The following is a 22,758-nucleotide window of genomic DNA, read 5'->3' on the forward strand; positions in this document are numbered from 1 at the left end:
TATTGGCAAGTTTGATGTCGGCTTGTCAACACCAGCTCTGATTGGTTCACTGGAATAGAACCATTGCACGTTCCTGACCTCTGACGTGCAAAGAAGTTCTCCATGTGCTCGCTGTTCACAAATCTCCCCAGTGCTTCTCGTATTGACTCAGTGTTGAAAAAGGAGATTAGGCAAACCAGTTTGTTGAATGACATAACACTCACTAGATGTCTACTATGACAGACCCATAGCTTTAAATGTTTCCTAAATAACACCCCAGAACTGTGCGTTAAGCTGTAGCTTTAGCCATTTGTTGGGGATGGAGGGGGTGAGATATGGTCTAAAGTCTTAGAAATATTTCTTGATTATCACCACAGAAAAGCATGTGATAACTAAAACATGCTGCAACTTTCTCAGGTAAGTTATGTTCGAAAATATTTGGCTCCATTTTGGCAACTGCTTTTCAGGGTACATACTACTAGGATTAGGAGCTTTCCTTCAGCCAATTTACTCATTTGCTCCTGTTCAGTTTATGTACCTCGCTAGTTACAAAGTTTACCTGCTGCCACTAACAGCGAGGAGTGATCTACAACCCTGCACTTGAACTAAAACGGCTAGGGGCCCCATGTACGGACAACGATTTTCAGCACATTAATATGCGGAGAGTTGCGAAATAGTCACCTGCCTTGGGGACTGTTTGAGCAAGCGAAGAGATAGCTTTCACTTCACTCTGCATGTTCGATGGCCAGAGCCAGAAACTGAAAAAATTACATTGGTGTAGCATAAAATTAATTTAAAGGCTGGGGCGATATTCATGGGACGAAGTTATGTGCAGCACAGTATACGACTGTCATTTCTTTTTCTTAAACTTTACCCTTAAAATAAATTGGCTTGGCACCAAGGACAAGCGTGATGGTAAGTATTTTCTGGCTTACTTAATTGATCACAAACAGTGCTTTACATGGAAAAAGAGAAGTGCTGATACTCCCTAAATTGATTGGTATGGGTCTTGAAGGTCTAATGGGTTCATGTCTGTGGGCGTGGCTTTGAGGTAGGCCTTTAACAATATCGTCATTTTCCTATTCAATGTAAGCACCCTAGTTTAAACTGGGGTTGCTGCCTACACCTGGTCACTTCTGGGGGCAGGGGGAGGCTGTCTGCTGTCAAACAGACTTTAGTGTTTGGACTTAGTTTATTTTCAGATTCTGTTGCAAATCCCAGCACAGCACTTTCCCAGAGACCACGCTTTCGGTACCAATGTCCCGCTTGTTCTGGTGCTCAGGGGACAGTGCTTTGAGGTGCTGAGTATCCCCTTCAAGGACCTTCTTCTGTACAAACAACCCGAGTCCCCTCCATTGTTGCCTTAATAAATGTTTGTCTAGTCTCGTTAAGGATGTGTACCTTTAAGGGACTGTTTGAGTGTTTCACCCCATTAATACATGGTTTTTCCTCTCGAGTAGTTAGCAGAGTCCAGAGGGTCCCTGTCGTGGATGGCAGAATCTGTGTTAAGTTTCTCTAAGATCAGCAAACCTGGAGACCCTCCAAATGTATTCTTTTAGACCAACCCCAGTCCTTCCCCCAGCACAGCAGATACCACAAGTATAATATAATATAATATAATCCACATTTGTAAAGCACGAACAATCATCCGTAAGGGTCTCCAGGCGCTGGGGGCCGTCGGGAAGATTAAGCAAGCTATTGCCCAGAGTCATATGGTGCTGAGCTAATCTGCCGCTGGAGCCGGGGATCGAACCGTGATCCCCAGATTCCGGAGTCAGATGCCGTGGCCGCGGCGCCACACCTCTTAGGTTCTGAGGTGAATGGTGTTTGGTGGATTCTCCGAGTTCTTTCTATAGTATAAGGCCTCAGTGTTGTACACAACAGAGCTGTAACTATATGTGGGGCAGCAGTTGCAGAGGCAGTGGGCCCAGGTTTTGCATGAGTCCACTGACCCCTGAGTATTAATATACTTGGGCACACATGGGGTCCACGTTCCTTGTTGGCACCGGGGCCCGTGGCATCACTGCTATGGCACTGGATCAATCGTGTGACTCTAAAGCCTGATGCTTGCAGAAGCGCAACATAATGTTGTCCTCAGACCATTTGTCTGCTTGCACATGGTGTTTTTTGTAATCTGATTTCAATACTGTTAAATGTACAACACCTTTATTTATTTATTTATTTATTTATATAGCGCACTACTACCCAAGGGCGTCTAGGTGCTTGGCAGCTAAACACACTAATGTACCAGAGAGATAAGATATTAAGGCTCTAGTGCAGAAAGAGAGGTTATAAAGTATATAGCCAGGGTTTGAGTCCTTTCCTAAAAGAAAGTAGGTCGGGAGAGTTTTTTTAGCTTTATTGGTAGCTTGTTCCACCATCTGGTTGTGATGCTCGTTAAGCTTTTTCCACCCGATCTATGAAGTCGGAAATGTAGTTATTTCACCAACTTCAGAGCGGCCGCCCAAAGGGTACGTACTGGGGTGCGTGTGAAATGCTCCTGCTGACAGCAGTGTTCTCTGTATGGAGTAGGGTACAGGGTCTGTCAAATACCCAACCGAAAATGGAAGGTGTGTTCCGGCTCTCTTCTTTGCAGCTCGTCTCCTCCCTCCCTCTTGCAGCTTATATCTTACTAGGGTCGCAGCCTGCGAGCTGCAGCTCTGCACTCATCACTGCAGCAGGCTCTGTCTCTATGTCCTTGCGACTGGAAGCTTTAACCTTTGACCTGCAAGTGACAAAGGCCTTGATTTAGATCTGGATGGACTCACTGCTCGGTCTCATCTCTCAACCCTGCCCTTCCCCCACAGCTGCTCAGGTCCTCTTCATGGGCACTACCCGGCGTCGTATTTTTTACCATGACCAGCTTGGGAGGCTCTGATACAAATAAAATAGCGTTGTTGAGAAAGCAGCATTGGGTTTGAATCCCAAGCACCGTGATAATGGAAATAATATAAATACAGTGGAAACAAAAAAGCGGCGTCTGTGGTTGTTCCCGTCGAACGCCTGCAATCGCTAGGTCTTTCCTCTGACGCTTCAGCAATGCACGGGCAGTGTTTGAAGCTTGGTGACGGAGCACTCGCTCCCTGATAGAGAGTGCAGCGACAGGCAACGGAGACACATGCCGCTGCTTGTGATGCTCACCTGCACCCCTGCATTTCTATACTAGCACCTTCCACCTGCTGGAAGTAAAATCAGAAAGCACCTGATTGAACTCCGCAGTTGAAAACCTCTAGCTTCACGTGAACATGCAGGCGGTGCTGGCAGCCCCCTGGAAAGGGGGTGGCGGGCAGAGCGTGGGGGGGGTGGATAAAAAAGAAAACCTCGCCACGCCACCACCCGTCTCTCCTCTTAATATGCTGGACTGGAAAGCACCCAGGCTCCCGTACTCTCCCAGCCAATCACGACGCTGCATGAGCAGCTCTCCCCATTCTCTGCCTGCTTACTTTCTCCTCTACGCTTACCACTGTTCTTTTTCTTTTTATTCACTCCACTCTCCTTACCTGCACTGTCGTTTTACCTCCTCTCATTCCCTATTTCCCCTCCACTCCTTTCTTGTTCTTCTATCCACTAGCCTTTCTCACACTTAAGTCTCTGTCCACTTTTCCTGCTTCTTTTTTCTTCCCCCCTTATTCTCTTTTCATATTTTTATTCCCATGTTATGCTCTCTCCTCCTTACTAGCTTTTCCTCCTCTCTCTTGTCACCCTTTTCTCTCCTTCCTACCAATCTTGCCAGCATGCCACATAATTCCAATCGGCATCATTTCACTCAATGCCACGCAGTTCCAACGCTCCACACATTACCATTCCACACTACATAATTCGGCAGCACGCCACATAATTCAGCTCAACAATACATTTACACAACACATCACATGCATCCAATGCACACCACAGAATACCACATCATGACACAAAATTCAACACAGCACATAATTAAACTCCACAAAATACCACAAAATAACACAAAATACCACTCCATGACACACAATCCCACTCCACATAATTCCAGTGCACTCAAAACCACATAATTACTATCCACATAATTCCACTGCGCACCCTCCCACCTAATTCCACTACACACAACCACTCCACACCACACCATTCCACACCACATAATACTACAGCTGACAATTCCAATTGACCCCACATAATTTCACTCCACACCACATAGACCCACTCCACTCCATAACACATAATAAAAGACAATGTAATTTGCAATGCCAATAGCTCTAACTCTCGCAAACGTGAGACCTATTGGCAGTGCCAATGCTTGTTAAGTCTATCTCAGGGTGCCGGCCATCCTAAATGCAGACTTTGGGCTTGGGTCCTTTACTTGTGCAGATGTTACACATTGACTAGTTGAACACGCGACTGCAGACATGCTTAGATCTGCTCTTTCAGTAATAAATGACCAGATGCCAAATCATTTTCTTAAAAGTGAATAATAATAAGAGTGAGCCTTTTTTATTCTACTAATCACGCTGAAAATCGAAATGTTAGCCCACCTCTCTGGGACTTTGGGCTCAGAATCATCCCGGATAAAGAACTGCAGCATCCTAGATTGATCACAACTCTCACTTGCTTACCAAGTGAAAGGCTTGTGGTTGCAAACTTGACACTGCATAGTTTTCGTTCTTTGTACAAGAGTTCAAACATAAAATTATGGTTTAAGTCCTTATTACAATAAAATATACCCTCTGCCCCCAGCTTACTACCTGACATTCTGAGGTACCTAAAAAACGAAGCACCTGCATTAGTGAAGCCACTGCTTATTTTGAGACGGTGGTTTCCTTTGCTCAGCACCGGCACTTAAGGATCGACACTGGGGCTTGTACCAGTCTGCCACGTGGTGGCGCTGGTAAAAATTACAATTGACTGCCACCCAAGCCATTCCTATAGCTTTGGGGGCCTAGCGTAGGCTGAATTGTCACACTTGTAGGAGTGTGATGATTAGTGATTGCGTTGGTACTGCCATTGGCAGTGCTGGCAGGAGCAATGTGTGGTGCAAGCTGTAGTGGCTTCCTGACAAGGGCCCTGGCAGTGATGTTTTTTTTTTTACAAATTAAGCACTGAATGAAGCACATACTCTCAAGGCTGCACTGGCTGCCGGTGCATCAACCAATGGCCTTCGAGTTTTTACGGACTACGCTTCCAGTGAAGTTCCCATCACAAGAGAATAACTTCAATGTAGTTTGCAGGAGATTGAAAACCTAGTTGATAACAAAACCCCATTGTATGTATGCATTTTAGTGCAAACTTAGCCAAAGGACAGCAGAGCACTGTATATGACTAAAGGCAAGGTGAAGGTCAAAAGTTAATAGCAAAGGAAGTTGGATTTGGGATGGTGAATGCATTGTAATGTAGTGCTCATTAAAAAGGTGAGTTTTCAACTCTTTCCTAAATTGGAGCCACATTGAGGGTGGTCGCGTTGTATACCAGGTGACAGTCCAGTGGCTGCATTCGCGCATCTGTTACTATTCCGGCGTCATAACACCTCTGCTCTAGAAATAAATAGCAATAGAATAAAATAAGCGAGCCGGTAAACCCCCTGCTCTTTATATGTGGCTCTGTCAGCTAGAAGGTTGGCTTGTGCCTGGCCTGCTTTGACATTCGATGTTTATATGAAACGAGGGTGCCATCTGCTGGCTAAGTTTAGGAAACGCGTCTCCCCCAAGCGTCATCAATTTAATGACTGAATAACTGAATTAGTTCCGAAGGTATATAAGGTGACATTTTACAAAAAACAAATTCTAATAAATGGCCACTAGCACAACATTCAGTTTTTGGATACCACCGCAAAATATTAATATTCTAATTATTATTCCTGTTATAAGTATTCGCCGTCGCCTCAAGGGTGATATCAGTTCATTAATGTCGAGGTTCCAGCAAGGAATAGGCAGTTCCTAAGTTCCCAGGCCCTTGAAGGCACTGTTCCTCCACACTATGTATTATTACCCGGTGTTAATCACGCTGAGCCCCAAGGGGCCAAGCAGGAGTGAGCCAGACACTGGACAATATGGATACTATCACAACTGACCAGTGCCTCAGAATGGACAGACTGGCTGGGGAAGAGACGGTCCCATGTCTGGGGGAAGAGACGTGTTTACCTACTGGGCAACGGCAGCCTATGCCTCCCCAACATGCCTTCCCAGTCCATTGCTAAAATGGGGAAAGTACTCCGAGAAGTTGGGGGTCAAGGTGTGGCAGCAGCAAGGGAATGAAGTTACGAAGGGCAGAGTCATAAAAAGCAGTGTGATATTCAACTAATGCATTCTTTTAAAAAATATATAAAACCACAAAGAATTTGCCAATAAGGACAAATGTGACACTAAATATGTTCTGACTCACTTAATTTGTCACAACAGGCTAGATTTTAAACTATATTATGGGGTTAAGGCACACTCCGTAGGGATCATTATGTGCACAGCAATTTTCAGAGGATAATAATATTGGTAAGATAACTCTGCATGCAAAGAAAAGGTTTAGAAACGTATCAAGTTTTTTCCTAAGTTTTCATTATTCCAAGGTTGCAGTTGTATAACCCCAGACAATCCTAAATAGGAGGGGGCTAAGAAATCCACTCCACCGGCAAAGTTTGCAGAGTTTCACCCATTGTGCATTCCGTATTGAGCGCGGAGTTCCGCAAAACTCAGCAAAGTGACATGTTGCAGAGATGTTCTACTTTTGCGCAGCTAACTAACATTAAGATTGCAAGCGAGAAAAATTGCGTACTAGACCTCCTCCCGGCGGGATTTCTCAACTCGGGCGGATGCAGCAGGCTGCAACTGCTCCCATTGAGAAATATGATGCTTGTGTTGAGGAAGCTACTGCTTAAGTAGACTATCTAATCGAGCGGCAGAAGGAAGCAGCGCACTCTGGCATGATGTATAGTGCTGTTTGCGCGGATTTTACAGCGTTCGACAATCTCCCTGTGCTAAAAATCAGTGCAAGCAGTGCAACTTTCCACAGTCTGCCGCTCATGGAACTCCGTGGAGCGTGGCAGAGTTTTTTTGGCACTTCGTGGAGTTCAGCAGAACTCTGTGAACTCCGCCGCCGGGGCCTAGCACTGTATTACATGTACACAAAAGCACCCTCCGCCTCACCACCCAAGCGGACGACCTCCCAACCAACATTAAGCCCTTCCACTACCAGGTCCATTCCAACCCAAACACCACCGTCCGCTGCACCATTATCTACATGCCCCCGCACCCTGCCCACCCTTCAGCAATTCCATCATCGACTTCATCACACCACACGATCTCGCCTCCACCGACTACATCCTCCTCGGCAACCTCAACTTCCACCTGGACAACTCCAACAACAAAAACACCACATCTCAGCTGGAGAACCTCGCCACCGTCAGACTCAAACAACGGGGTACCTCCCCAACCCGCTTAGCCAGACACACTCCTGACCCCATCTTCTCCGCCAGCGACAATATCACCTTGAGCCACACCACTGAGCTCCTGTGGACCAACCACTGCTGCGTCTCCTTCACCAAGCCCACCATACACCACCACGCCCACTGATACCATTACAGATGTTGAAACAAGGTCACTGAAGAACAGCTCAGCTTGCCTCAGCAAACCCCGCACCCCATCGACATCCACGGATGCCAACACCTCAGCATGCAGCCTCCACCACCGGATCACCAACTGCGCCTACACCCTTGCTCCTCTGAAGAAAGTCTCAGGCGAGGCGCACCCCAAGAATGCAGTGGAGTGGTAAGGGGGATTGTCTGCCCCAGGTGGCACGAGTTTTTGGGGCGGTAGCTGGAACCCCCCTTCTTCCCCCCCCCCCACTTTACCTGCAACCATCACCAGGTGCAGGAATCACCACCACCCCCTCCCTTAGATTCAGCCTCCGCAGGTGGCAAATGCAGGGACTGCCACAGGCAGCCTAGTGCCTAACTACGCCACTGCAAGAAAACCTGCTGGTTCTCTCCCACCCTTCACGAATGAGAAGGAGGAGCAGCAAAACCCTGGAAGACCACTCAGCCTTCAAAACCGCCATCACCGCACACCACCACCTCATCAGAACATCAAATAAAGTGGCACTACAAGAAAGGATCAATGCCAGCGCACTCAAAAGTAAAGAACTCTTCGCCATGATCAAAAAAATTGTCGGACCCAGCACAGAGACAGCAGACATCCTTACCTCCCAATACCTCTGCAACAACCTAGGCACCTTCTTCCACCACAAGATTAGGGGATCTATGACATCTTTGACAGCCTTGTTACCCAGCACACTTCCACCTCACCCCCAACCACCATACGACACCTGACCCTAGCAAACCCTCCGCAGCTGGACTCCCCTCACAGCGAACAACACCCTCAAGATCATAAAAAGCATTCCCTCTGGAACACCCTCGGACCCCTGCCCACACCTCCTCTTTAACAGAATCAGCACCACTGGAAACAAGCAGAGATCTACCCCTTGCTGAGGAAACCCTCTGCCGACCCGATAGACCGCAAGAATTTCTGACCCAACTCTCTTTTCCCCTTCCCAGTTAAGGTCATCGAGAAGGTCATCAGCACCCAACTCTCTGAGTTCATCGAAGCATATCACATCCTAGACCTCTCCCAATCTGGCTTCAGAAGCAACCACAGCTCCGAGACTGCCCTCCATGCCTCCACAGACGATGTCCGCACCCTCCCCAACCACAGCCAAACTGCAACACGCGTTCTTCTGGACCTCTCGGCCGCCTTCGATATTATCTCTCTCCGCCCCTTATGCATAAGACTCCACAGCACCGGCATCCACGACAAAGCCCTGGAATGGATCCGCTCCTTCCTCACTGGCCGAACACAGAGAGTCCCTCTACCTCTGTTCCTATCCAAACCCACAAAGATCATCTGCTGTGTGCCTCAGGCCTCCTCCCTGAGCTCCACTCCCTTCAACATCTACATGGCCCGCTTGCTGCCATCAACAGGAACCACAGACTCAACATCATCACCTATGCCGACGACACCCAGCTGATTCTCTCCCTCACTAATGCACCTACAGACACCAAGACCAATTTCCATGACGGAATTAAGACTGTCACCACCTGGATGAAGAACAGCTGCCTCAAGCTCTACTCGGAGAAGACCGGAGTCCTCATCATGGGCTCAACCCCCTCCGCCTGGTACGACTCCTGGTGGCCTGCAACACTTGGAAACCCCCTCCACAAACCACGCACAAAACCAAGGCATCATCCTGGACTCCTCGTTCACCATAAACCGCCAGATCAACACCATCTCATCATCATCCTTCCACACGCTATGCCTGCACCTAAAGATCTTCAGATGGATCCTCACTGAGTCCAGAAAGATGGTTACGAACACACTCAACAGCAGCAGAATTGATTACGGCAATGCATTATGCACCAGCATCACCCAGAAATGACTCCAGCAACTGTAGAACATCCAGAACACCTCCGCCAGACTCATACTCAACATACCCCACTGCAGCCACATCACTGGCCACCTTAGAGACTTCCACTGGCTCCCAGTCAACAAAATATTCACCTTCAAGCTCCTCACGCACACCTACAAACCTCTACATGACACAGGACCTGTTTACCTTAACCACCGCCTCGCATTCCATGCACCCACCAGAGACTCCACTCTGACCAACTCACCCAGGCTACCATTCCACATATCCGCCTTCTCCTACCTTACAGCAAAGACCTGGAACTCCTTGCCTCTCCATCTCTGGCAATCACTGTCACTGCCTCAATTCAGGAAGGACCTTAAGACCTGGCTCTTCAACTGATTTACAGCCCCTCTGGCGGAGCGGCTGACCCCCCACCCCCGGGCCTTGAGACCCTTATGGATGAGTAATCGTGCTTTACAAGTAAACCTGATTGATTCATGTTAAATCCTGACTTTGTGTTTTTCTAGACTCTGCGTTTAAAGCATACCAGTATGGTATGCACTTTTTTATACAACTTCTACACCTTGTAATTCTAATTTTCTAATGTATCATCTCTTAAATACTAATTTATGCACCTGTATGATTCACTGTCTTTGTATAAAATGTGTTTGAGATGCAAAGCGCTCTGACAATCTAAATTAGGACGAATAGCTGCTATAAAATAAATTAACTAAAGAAATGAATTAGTAAGTGCTATATAAATTGTTATTAGTGTAATTACTCATTCTGATAGTGCATAAATATCTCTTACAGGAGTTGAGAAAGTCAAGAACTTAATCCAAGTCATAGTTTCTTTTAATTACTTGGGAAGTGATGACACGCTGTGTATCTTTGTTTCCCTCCATTGCACTGATATCTAGGTGTTAGGCTCAAACATCGCTCTCAGCCAGGATGAGACTCCAACAAAAGGAGGGCTGATGGCCCTTTATGTGAGGTCTTTGTGTTGTGCCCAGCTGGAAGTGTAAATACAAATCACCTCAGATGCAGTGCAGGTTGTTGCTCTAAATGGAAAGCAGACAACATGTGGGCACTGCAGAATGTGACCCAGTGTTGGCAAATTACACTGGAGCAAATTCTGAATATTTGAGCCCGGCCATCCCGACAGGGCACAAGTCGGGGGGATGGGGGGGAGGGGTACACGCGGGTGGATGGTGTTGACCCACTTTTTCACAGGGTGGACGCCATCCACCCTGCCAAGAAGTTGGGCCCCCCTGAAGAAAGATGCTGAATTTGTCCCAGTGTTATTTCCAAACACTGGGACACTTTCAGCAGCGCCTGCACGTTGTTATCTGCTCTCCTTCTGCAACAAAATTGAAGGCGGGGAGGCGATGGGGCTCTCTTGTGTCTGACTCCTGCTGGCCCCATAACAAAGGCCGAGTCTGAGGGGTCCTCAGGCCTCCTTTTGTTCGAGTCTCTGGGCTGGCAGCATCAGGAGCCTCACACCTGCTGCAAATACAGCAGCAGGGGAAGCAAAGTTAGCACTTCACACATACTTCAGAAAGGCAGCTTTTCACTTTGTTCAGGCTCTGTTTAGGAGATATACATGCACTGTAAGAATGACAGATGCGTTGATCTTTCCCAGTATTTGCACAAAATAAAAAGCATTTATATAGCTCTTACTACCCGTGAGAAGGTGTTGTAATAATTTAAATATCACTATTTTTCCTTTTAAAGCACTATGGCTAGAGGAAGCTTTACGCTGACAAAAGGCAACATTGTTTTATGTGTAAAGTACAAAAGTATGAATCTTCTGCCTAAATCAGGAGGGTTTGCAAGTATACTCGAAATGTGCATAAATGTACTCATGATACACCTGCTAAATATAAGCTCTTATGTCACTTCTTGTGATGCCACTTCTTGTGATGCAACTTCCTGTGATGTCACGGGTCACAATGTCACACGCCGTGTTGTCACGTGCCGTGATGCCACTTGCATACTGATTAACTAGGTTAGTCCACCCACTTCTTTTTTTAGGACTTGTGCCCTGCAGTCAGATTCCGGTTCTTGGTAATAACAGGTGCCAGATCGGGGATCCGGCTGACCCCTCCCCCAGATAATGATAGTATTTCATCCCCTTCTTTATATTTCGTGTTGGCTCACTTTACCTTTCGGGTTACTTACTGTCTTACTGTTACTTACTGTCTGTTGATTCACTTTGCCCTCATTTAGGGTTGCCACCTGACCAGATTTATACCGGCATGACCAGTATTTTAACATCCCTGCTGGTAAGAAAATTTGGAAAAAATGACCTAAAGACTGTATTTTTCCCTTTGTCGGTACATATGTTGAACAGTAAATTATATTAGGAAAACACTTTAGAATGGGTTCTAGTGCTGCGGTAATGACCCCAGGCTGATCCTATGAGTAAAGAATGATGGGAAGGCCAAGGTAAAAATGAATGGGGTCGAGTTCATGTGAAGTGTTACTTAAGCATTCTGGAAGGGCCTTTGCAGAATCCTAAAACCTGAACAGATGGCTGGTATTTTCCTCTGAGAAAGGTGGCAACCCTCCCCTCCCCTTGACGCTTCTTTGTGTACCTTAACGACTCCTTCGGCCTCTCGGGTCTGTGTCATTGTGCCTCTCTTTTGGTGACTCTCTGACGTCACCTCTCACCCCCGTGACGTCTTTGGCCTTTCATTGGTGTTTTGTTCCTCGCAGACGGACGAGCTTGCCCAGACGGACAGCAGCCAGCAGCAGCTCCAGTGTTCAGACAGTGCCGAGAAGCAGCAGCCGAAGCGGCTACACGTCTCCAACATCCCTTTCCGCTTCCGGGACCCCGACCTGCGGCAAATGTTCGGGGTGAGTAATGGGCAATGTGTGGCAGGGGACTCGAAGGGGGAATGTGGAACCCACAAAGAGACTTGAAAAATGGGGACTGTATATCGGATGGGTAAGAGGAATGGGGCCTGTAAATGTACACAAAGTGGGCAGGTATATCCCTGTGAAACAAGGAGGGTGGGCGGTTCTCCCTCTGGCTTTCTGAAAGACCCACTACTTTGGATTGCTCTTGGCACATACTCATCAACCACTAATTTGAGATGAAATGCGTGTCCTTCAGGCCTGCCAACTCCCATGGTGCTGCCACTTGACACGCAGTTTCACTCTCTTCACAAAGCCACCCACAAAAGCTCAATTCACTGATCACTGAATAATTTTCCAGCTGAGGCGTGATACTTGTGCACTGCAGGCAGGGTTTTGAGTGGGATGAAAAAACTGGAGGGTCTCTCAAAGGGGCGTGACCAATGTAATTAAGGGTGTCAAACACGTGAGCTATAAAAATCTGCGCTTAGCAGGGCTGGAGTCGGGGTACCACGTGGGTGGACTGCGTCCCCTCCACTTATTTTACCGAGAGCTCGACACATTCACTCTTTGGCCTCTCTGGGGCGAGATCGGAGCCCATTCAGAACACTGCTCACGTGCTGGCTTCTCTGATGCAATCGTGTCTAAGGGGTGAGCGAGGGGAGTCAATGAGTCTAATGGTGCAAGCCACCTTTCGTGACGTCACTTCCTGCTGAAACCTTAGCGTCCTCCCTCTTCTTTTTTGGAGACTGGTGCCCTGGTGCTTAGCATAGTGTGCCGCTCGACTGGAATGTACCTACTTCTGTCACTGCATCCAGATATATAATACAACAAGCATTACACCAACAAGCCAGGGCTATTGGCTTTGTCAATGGTTGTTATTTGGATAAGATAAAAAGCCGTAACTATGACTTCGTTGTATATAATATTGGAAGTGCTTCAGTTCTAAAATGACGAGCCTCTTCGAAGTTACATTAAAGGCAGGTAAGGGTGTCAGTGTTGCAGAGTTAAGATTTTTTTTCACCCTGAGGGTGAGAGCAAAAATGGAAAGACCGATAGGAACCCGTTTCAGCACTTGCTTTTTAAAAACTGCTGTTGCTGAGCACCTGCAGGACCCGGTCCACTTAAAGCCCTGACTGCAGGGCTTCAGTCAAAACTTCTCCAGGAGATGGGAGGTGGCTCCAGACAGTTCCTTCTTGCTTGGGAGGGCGGAGGGCAGAGTCAGCCTGGATAAGCAGCTGCTTAGGCAGAGCACACGGTCCAAAGCCCCAGTAGCCATGACACCGCCCCTTCCAAAGGCCACTTCTATACAATCACATGGTAAAAAATTAGTCTAAAGTTGGCAGGTTTTCACCATACACTAGTTTTAAAACAAATATTTCGCTTATTATATAGTTTGTCAGTTTATATTCTGATAAAACAGCTCACTTATAACTGTTTGAGCTTTATAATATACTTCACTGTCATAATGATAACATATATGCATTCCCTTTCGTGACCGTATCGTCTAAATTCATCAAATAATGCATAATCTGCTTGATCCCATGTGTACCTTTGTGAAAACCAGGCCGCTCCTGTTCCTTCCACATGAGCACGCAATGGGCAGGCAGTCTACAAAGGCTACTAGCGCTCAGTGCCTGACACTGAGCCCTTATAGTCGTGGGTGAGCTAATTCAACAGGGAGAGCTGAGCCCGTGCCAAGGGTAAGGCCTGGCTCTAAAAGCTTCTGCACGAGCCGAGCTCTGAAAATGTTTGCTACATACATCACATATTTGAAGCTGCTTTTTTGTGATAATGATGAAAAAAGAGGGTAAAATTAATTAATACTCAAGCAGGATCACACAGTTTGGTAAAACGGGGAAGTCTGGATTCATCACAGTTTGTTTTCAAATTGTTTATAATGTAACCACCAGATGGGCAGTCACGTTGAGAGATGCCTCACCTCGGTAGACCTCACCCATTGCTTGATTTGTGAACTGAGAAGTGCAGGTGCCCAAACCTCTGCTCAGAAGCTGGCGCGGAGTGCAATATCGCCCACCCGCCTACCATGGCTGACTCTTTAATCCTCCACCAGACGTTCTATGCCCCTTTTTCACGGTCTTTCAGGATCCTACTTACTTCCTTCCTTCCTTCCTTCCTTCCTTCCTTCCTTCCTTTTTCCTTTCCTTTCCTTTCCTTTCCTTTCCTTTTCTCTTCCTTCCTTCCTTCCTTCCTTCCTTCCTTCCTTCCTTCCTTCCTTCCTTCCTTCCTTCCTTCCTTCCTTCCTTCCTTCCTTCCTTCTTTCCTTCTTTCCTTTCCTTTCCTTTCCTTTTCTTTCTTTCTTTCCTTCCTTCCTTCCTTCCTTCCTTCCTTCCTTCCTTCCTTCCTTCCTTCCTTCCTTCCTTTCCTTCATTTCCTACATTTCCTTCCTTCCTTCCTTTCCTTCCTTTCCTTCATTTCCTTCCTTTCCTTCCTTTCCTTCCTTTCCTTCCTTTCCTTCCTTTCCTTCCTTCCTTTCCTTCCTTCCTTTCCTTCCTTTCCTTCCTTCCTTCCTTTGTGACGGTTTTGCCGCCTAGCTCTTCCTCCATCGTTCCAATCCGTGTTTGTCTTCCTCTCTTGCAACTGGGAAATATCTGATGCGGAAATAATTGTGCCCGGCTCCAAAAATAAGTGATGTGCCTCCCACCAGCAACCACTGGTTCAAATTAAGCACTGCCCCCCCCCCCTCCACTTTCCCTTGAGACAGGAGTGTGAACTCTGCTCGTAAGTAGTGTCGCCCATTGCAGAGGCCTCCCTGTTGTGCCCTACTGTGGGGATGGGAGGAGGCGCACCACTACCTGTGGCTGCCCTGGCTGGCTGATTGACATTTTGTAACGAGTGGCAATGTCCGGCTGATAGGCTGTGCTAGACCAGGGAGGGGCTGCTGCAACCTCTAGAGTTCAGAGGAGCAGCACCAGCTGGACCCAACACTGACAAAAGTACAGGAAAACAAGCATTATGCAGTAGGTCTCTTATTTACGAGAGTTTGAGCTATTGGCATTGTAAATGACGAAGCCTTTTATTTATGTGTTGTTTTTAAAACAGAAAAATAAAAGGCATTGTCATTTACAAGGCCGATAGCTTAAATTCTCGCAAATGCAAGACCTATAGCATTGCAAATGCCAGCGCCTTGCTATAAAAAAAAATGCACTAGTAGAGAGCGTTTCCTGTCTCCAACAGCAGACAGGGCAAAGACTTTTGAGAAAATAATGCTTGGAGGCTGTAATTAAAGCCTACTGAGTCACAGCACACGTAATAGAGGGTGTCACCATGGGAGGTTACAAAGTGAGACAAGGCGGTACTAAGGAGGGACTACTAAGCCTATGCACCAATGAACAGCCATAGTTTACAGTGGACAATGACACAAGCCAATGAAAAATATGTGCGGAGAGTGGGAGGAGCTTCTAGTCCCTACCTGAATACAGCATGCCTCGCAGAGCAGCACATGCGCTGCCCAGGCTCGACCTAAAAACGGCGTACATGTGGCCTCAGGCACTGCTCCTGCGCACCTTCCAGTTGCCTGCATTCTGAAATGGGTATTTCGCTCTCCTGCTTCACGAAGGCGTTGCCTTTCATTCGTGGTGCATGACGTTACAGTGTGGGTGGCAGGGCGCTCCGACATGAACACTTGACTTGTTTTGGGCTAGAGGGCCCAAGAGGACTTTGAGCTGATTAACCGTAAATGCCAAATTCATGTGCCCTGTGTCACTCCTATTGTTAATAATTCAGGGGGGGGGGAGCGGTCCTACACCGAGGTGACTCCTTAGCACAGACAGGCGACGAGCTGCCAAAGATTCCGAAGAGGAAGCGACTCCCAGAGATACTGCAGTCTTTGAATGGAAGTTTAACAGGTGCAGCACCCCAGTGAAAGTGAAACGAACATCACCCACCAGAACTAGCTCCAGCAGCTAGCTTCCGCTCTTTCTTGGAGAACTCCTATCCCCTACCGTCACTCATCACTACAGTTCTCCCTCTCACTCACACACTGTGCTCGTGTTGCTTAAGCGCGCCAAAACTGTATAATTCCAAGACAACGCTTGCTGCTGTCTGGTACTGTCATGGCCTGTTTGTATTCACTCCCAAACAATATATCAACCTTCTTTCTCTCTCTTCTCAGAACCGTTCCCCTTCTTCATGAAATAAATACAAATCTGAAAATTGTATTGTGCCCTTCCCTGGCACAATTATGATTCTTGGGGTAGGACGAAGACTCGGAGAGGCAGGCTCATTTCACATTCCCTAGACAATTGCCGCCAGTCTAGCGATACTCACCACAACACAATACCTCATATGTTTAGTAGTTCAAGCAGTTGTGTGCTCAAGATATTAGATTGCAGCAGAAATGCCTAATTTTTCTTTTGTGTGGGCTCCTATGACTCTGTTTTTATCAAATCAACTAGGATTTATAGAGCACAGCTAATCACTGGTGAGGGGATCCAGGTGCTAGGCTCTTGCTGCTGAGAGTGGAATCAGTCTAAAGGCCTGGTCTGAGTCCCTTCCTGAATTCCTGGTGAGAGGATGAGGTTTGGAGGGGAAGGGGAAGGTCGTTCCAGGACTTAGAAACGATGTAGGAGAAGGAGTGTCATCCACTGTTGCTTCGATGGTTGTGGGGAGTGTGGGCGAAGGAGGCAGAGCGCAGGTGTTTGGAGGGTTGGTGGAAGTTCATACAGTGGTTGATGTATGCTGGTCTTTAGTCATGTAGGGCTTTGTAGGTGTGTATCAGCATCTTGAATTGCCATCTCTTCTGGATGCGGAGCCAGTGGAGCTTCTTGAAGTGGGGGGGGTGATGTGGGTCCATTTAGGGAGGTCTGGCAGCTGCATTCTGTATCATCTGGAGTCTCTTCAGGAGATAGGTGGTGATGCCTACGTAGAATGCATTGCCATGGTCCAGTCGGATGCTGAGGAGGGCTTGAGTGACAGTTTTACTGGTGTTGACAGGGACCATTCTGTAGATTTTTTTGAAGCATGCAGAGAGTGAGGAAGCAGGTGGCTGAGACCATGTTGTTCTGACTTTTAATTCGGAGTTTGCTGTCCAGGATGATGCCAAGATTGCAAGCGTGGTTAGTCGGAGTGGGTCCAAGTTTGGAGGGGCACCAGGAGTCGTTCCACGGGAGCTGCTTAGCACTTCCGTTTTGTCCAAATTGAGTTTTAAGCAGCTGGCCTTCATCCAGTCTGCTACAATCGTCATGCACTTGTAGTAGTTGGTCCTAGTGGTGAAGGAGTCTTCTGAAAGCGACAGGATGAGCTGGGTGTCGTCTTGAGTAGGTTATGATTTTGAGGCCATGGGTTCTAACGATATTTGCCAAGGGCATCATGTAGGTGTTGAACAGGGTGGGGCTGAGGCATGAGCCTTGAGGGATGCTGCAGATGACGCTCTTAGGTTCTGAGGTGAATGGTGTTAGGCGGATTCTTGAGTTCTTCCTGTGAGGAAGAAGGTGATCCATTTGAGGGCGTCTCCCTGGATCCCAATATAATTACGTTTCTTGATAAGGATGTGGCAGGAAACTGCACCGAACGCTGCTGAGAGGTCAAAGAGGATCAGGGCCACTGTTTCTCCCTGGTCGAGTAGGGATATCACGTCATCAATGGCAGAGATCACAATAGCTGACAACATTTTTAACCCCTTCGACGCTTGTGACGGAACGGTTCCGTCATGAGCGCCGGTTGGGCTGTGCTTATGACGGAACCGTTCCGTCACGGCCACGCCCGTTTCTTAGAACCTTCAGCACAGCGCAAAAATTTGCACCGCGCTGAAGGTGTTAAGAACACAAGTCAAATAAAGTAACCCGTTAACCGCAGCGCAAATTCCGCCGCGGTGCGGGTGAAATAATGGGTGGATGTGGTTCGCCCACCATGACGCACCGAAAGGGTTAAAAAGGAGAAAGGAGTCAACAATACAAACAAAGCAAAGCTACCAGGTGGGGCAGCAAGGGGACAACAAGTGGCAGAGTCCAGGAGTCCTGCTGAGCGAAGAAGTGAGAGGGGAGCGGATCAGGGTTAGCAGCAATTCTTGACATGGAAGCACAGGCCGGCTGAATCCACTTTGTGTTTCCCCACCTATGAGCGTGCAGGTGGTTGTCAGTCCGCTGAATGGGGTTATTTCTAGAAGAGTATGAATATTAGCAACAGCCCCAAGATGCAGTTCGCACTGGCAGGTAGATGATACTTGGTAGGATAGACAGACACCGCTCAGTTGTTCTTCCATGGTGACATATGTCCAGGACGCCTGCTAGCTCCTGCCAACATTGGCACTCACTCCCAGGAGCTCTGTTGTATAATTAATTGGCACCCGTCACCTCACGCGCGCAGTGGCATATCCTGGCCTCCGAGCGTTCTAGCATGCTTTGTTGCCTGGCCAACGTTGCTGTGTGTGTGCACCTAACAGCAGAGGTGCACAAAGTTGCATTCTTTTCTTTGCAATGGTTGTGAAGGTTTGTGGAAACCTCTACACTTCACATAGTTTTGAATTTTTTTTTCCTTTGGGACTTTTATATAAAAATCAAGTCTTTTTCGATAATTTGTTACACATACCCATGTTTACATCTAAAACAATGGTTCTGTAGAAGGTGTGCGCCACATAAAACCGCTACTCGGCAGCGTCCCTATGAATAGAAATGCTTCTCAGAGTGTAGACGTTCACAGAAAGGGCTGCATATATGTATTTTCGGCCTTGGAATTATGACTCAAACGTGTTAGTAGCATTTCTTCCACTGGTCGTGTTTGCTTGTCTGAAATGTATTAGTAAGAACATTTTCTTGCTATGTGGCTTGCTTTGTAACTTGCCAGAATACCAGTAAGAGATGTAAAATAAAAAAAAAAGAGTCATTTTTGTGGCGGTGTTCATGCAATAGGTGAAGCCACCACTAACGATTTATAGCAGAAGTGAGAGGGATGTTTCGAAGGTGGCGGGATCAGGACACCAATGGGCAGGTGATATGCAGTCACTACTGGTCATTCATTGGGTTAGAGAATTTGAGCGTGTTTTTGACGTGCGTGATTTGTTTCCAATTTAAGATGTGTACGTCACTTTTTTTAACCCCTTCGCTGCGGCGGCTATTCTGCCGCAGCGCTAAGGGGGAGGTGGGGCCGCGCGGCGGTCCCGTGCTCGTGACGGAACCGCTCTGTCACGGCCCGCGGGTGGGCTGTGCTTGTGACGGAACAGTTCTTTCACGGCCCCGCTTGCTCAATAGAACGCGCCGCGCAGGCGTGGCGGGCGGACCGTGACGGAACCGTTCCGTCACCAGCACAGCCCACCCGAGGCTCGTGATGGAACGGTTCCGTCACAAGCATGGAAGGGGTTAAGGATATATTATGATGAAACCTCCCGAGAGATAGACATATGAAGGTCTCTAATCACGTAGAGAAATACTGTCATAATATTCTTTTTTGAAAAATGTTAATGATGATCGAGGAACCTAGTGTATGATTTATTGAACAGGCAACTCGTTTAATTATGTAGAAATGAGGATTCATTTCCACAGAGGAGTGTTGTCTTGTTTTTGGACAAGTTGTTCCAGATTGTTTATAGGGACAAACAGGCATTACCCTTATTAGAAGGGATTTTGACACTATCACTTTAAGAAAGCTACGCTGCTCTCATGTCTCAGGTCACATTGCAATTTCAGTTAGGACAGCTCAATTTTCCACAAGGTGGACCAAAGGTAAACTGAACACTTGCTGTGTATTTTTGTTTTTCTTGTATTCTGAATCAGTTTTCGAACTTACAGCAATGTGTGTGGCTGTCTTTTGTGTTACACAACATTACTATGCAGTGCTTAATATGTAATAGAATGAGTGCCGGTGCCCAAAGCTCCGCAATTAAATGTTAGCGCGCCTAATACAAATATAAGAACCTATATATATCCTCTTGGTTGACAAGCAGCACTCTACAAATCCACATCACATTACATAGTCTTAAAACCACCTCATGCCTCTTTAACCCACTAACAGACATTCTCTGCCCCTTTATGTCACTCTTGTCGGATCCTGCTTTCTCCCTTTGTGACAGTTTTTCTGTCTTTCTCTTACTTCTTCTTTCAATATTCTGGGTTTTTCCTTCTCTTGCGCTCGCTAAATGTCTAATGAAGAAAAAAAAATGCCGGCCCCAAAAATGAGTGCCTGAGACCCCCACCGGGAACCACCGGCTCAAGCCAAGCACTGTTTCTAGAGCAGATAGAATTATGTTTGCTTGCATCCATCTGTCTGGCCAGCGCCTGTTGGCAGGTGTGTATTCAGCAGTCGCAAGAAACCACTGAAGAGGACAATACCGTTGGTATAATGTGTCTGCCTGATTCTCACACCATGGAGGAGTGCAACGTTTGCCTGCAAAAGTTTTTCTGGAGGCCAAGGGACATGGGAGTGATGTAGCTTGTGGGGAATCTTGTTCTGCAAGGGAAGTGCAGATCTCCTGCTGTTAGGAGCACTGCCCCATCTCCAAGCCAAGCAAAAAGGCAGGGGAGCATAGTCCTGCCTTAGGCCTTGCTGGGACCCACTCCATCCTCTCCATGGGTCCCTCAGATAACAGGTAACATTGCTGCATTCCCACTCCTGGCTGCGGGCTTTAATGCGGAGTCTTGCTGGTGGCCTTACTACTCTTAAGACAGTTTTCCCTACTGGGATACGGCTCACTGTTGAGGGCGTCAACATAAGGAAGCACCCCACCAGTGCACGGGCTATAAGAAGGGCACTGTCGTCACCAGAGGAGTCAAATGCCACACACAGCTCTGTGACATAGTTCTCACTGTTCGCAGGGCTATCATCCAATTGGACAAGTCCATTCAATCAATAATTTGGTGCTCAGTGCTACTAAATACCCCCATTCAAATTGTAAGGACCAAGTTACCTTGGAAGAAATTACGCCTACTCCATCCTGTGAAGGGGTCATCTACCAGATCCCTTGCCCCGTCATATCAATCAATCAATCAGTGACACTTATAAAGCGCGCTACATACCCGTAGGGTCTCAAGGCGCTGGGGGGGGGGGTGGGGGGGTGCCGCTACTGCTCGAACAGCCAGGTCTTCAGCTTCTTCCTGAAGGAGAGGTGGTCTTGGGTCAGGCGCAGGTCGGTCGGGAGGGAGTTCCAGGTCTTGGCGGCCAGGTAGGAGAAGGACCTTCCTCCTGTAGTCGCTCTTCGGATGCGGGGGACGGCGGCGCGGGCGTGGTTGGCTGATCGGAGGTGGCGTTTGGGAGCGTAGAAGTTGACTCGGCTGTTGAGGTAGCTCCGGCCTTGGTCGTGTAGGGCCTTGTGTGTGTGGGTGAGGAGGCGGAAGGTGATTCTTTTGTTGACGGGGAGCCAGTGAAGGTCTCTCAGATGTCCGGAGATGTGGCTGGTTCGTGGGATGTCGAGGATGAGTCTGGCTGAGGCGTTCTGGATCCGCTGGAGTCTCTTCTGGAGCTTGGCGGTGGTACCGGCGTAGAGGGCGTTGCCGTAGTCCAGTCGGCTGGTGACGAGGGCCTGGGTGACGGTCTTCCTGGTCTCGGTGGGGATCCACCAGAAGATCTTCCGTAGCATGCGTAGGATGTTGAAGCACGCCGAGGAGACGTTGTTGACTTGCCTGGTCATGGAGAGGGAGGAGTCCAGGATGAAGCCCAGGTTTCGTGCATGGTCTGTCGGTTTGGGTGCGGTGCCCAGGGCGGGAGGCCACCAGGAGTCGTCCCAGGCGGAGGGTGAGGAGCCCAGGATGAGGACCTCCGTCTTGTCCGAGTTCAGTTTTAGGCGGCTGGTTGTCATCCACTCGGCTACCTCTTTCATCCCTTCGTGCAGGTTGGCTCTGGCGGCGGCGGGGTCGTTGGTCAGGGAGAGGATCAGCTGGGTGTCGTCGGCGTAGGAGATTATGCTGAGGTTGTGTTTGCGTACGATGGCCGCGAGGGGGCTCATGTAGACGTTGAAGAGGGTGGGGCTCAGAGATGATCCTTGGGGGACGCCGCAGATGACTTCGGAGGCCTCTGACTTGTACGGTGGAAGGCGGACTCTCTGTGTTCTTCCGTCGAGGAAGGAGATGATCCATTCCAGCGCCTTGTCCTGGATGCCGATGTTGCTGAGGCGCCGTACTAGGGTGCGGTGGCAGACCGTGTCGAATGCCGCGGAGAGGTCTAGGAGGATGAGGGCCGCTGTTTCTCCCTTGTCCATCAGGGCTCGGATGTCATCGGTGGCGGCGATGAGGGCGGTCTCGGTGCTGTGGTTGGCTCGGAAGCCGGACTGTGAGGGGTCGAGGGATCCGTTTGTCTCGAGGAAGGTGGCCATCTGCTTGTTGACGGTCTTCTCGATGACTTTGGCTGGAAACGGGAGGAGCGAGATGGGGCGGTAGTTCTTGAGTTCGGTGGGGTCCGCTGTGGGTTTCTTGAGTAGAGCGCTGAGTTCGGCGTGCTTCCAGCTCTCAGGGAAGGTGGCGGTGTCGAAGGATGTGTTGATGATGTCTCGCAGGTGGGGTGCGATGACAGCGTCGGCCTTGTTGAAGACGTGGTGAGGGCAGGGGTCGGTCGGTGATCCGGAGTGGATGGAGTTCATCGTGTGGATGGTGTCTTCGGTGCTGATCGGGGTCCAGG

General features: G+C 48.3%; 1 protein-coding gene across 5 annotated transcripts in view; it reads left to right on the forward strand.

Annotated features, from left to right (window-relative positions):
* RBFOX3 (RNA binding fox-1 homolog 3) overlaps window positions 1-22,758 on the forward strand; it is a 446,314-nt gene that overhangs the window by 329,578 nt on the left and 93,978 nt on the right. For all 5 annotated transcript variants that reach the window (XM_086931064.1, XM_086931063.1, XM_086931061.1 and 2 more), the window contains one exon: window positions 12,055-12,195. In XM_086931064.1, the coding sequence (XP_086787190.1) occupies window positions 12,055-12,195 (141 nt within the window). The remainder of the gene's footprint in view (window positions 1-12,054; window positions 12,196-22,758) is intronic.

Source organism: Lissotriton vulgaris, chromosome 7, assembly GCF_964263255.1.
Source record: "Lissotriton vulgaris chromosome 7, aLisVul1.2, whole genome shotgun sequence".
Taxonomy (NCBI): domain Eukaryota; kingdom Metazoa; phylum Chordata; class Amphibia; order Caudata; family Salamandridae; genus Lissotriton; species Lissotriton vulgaris.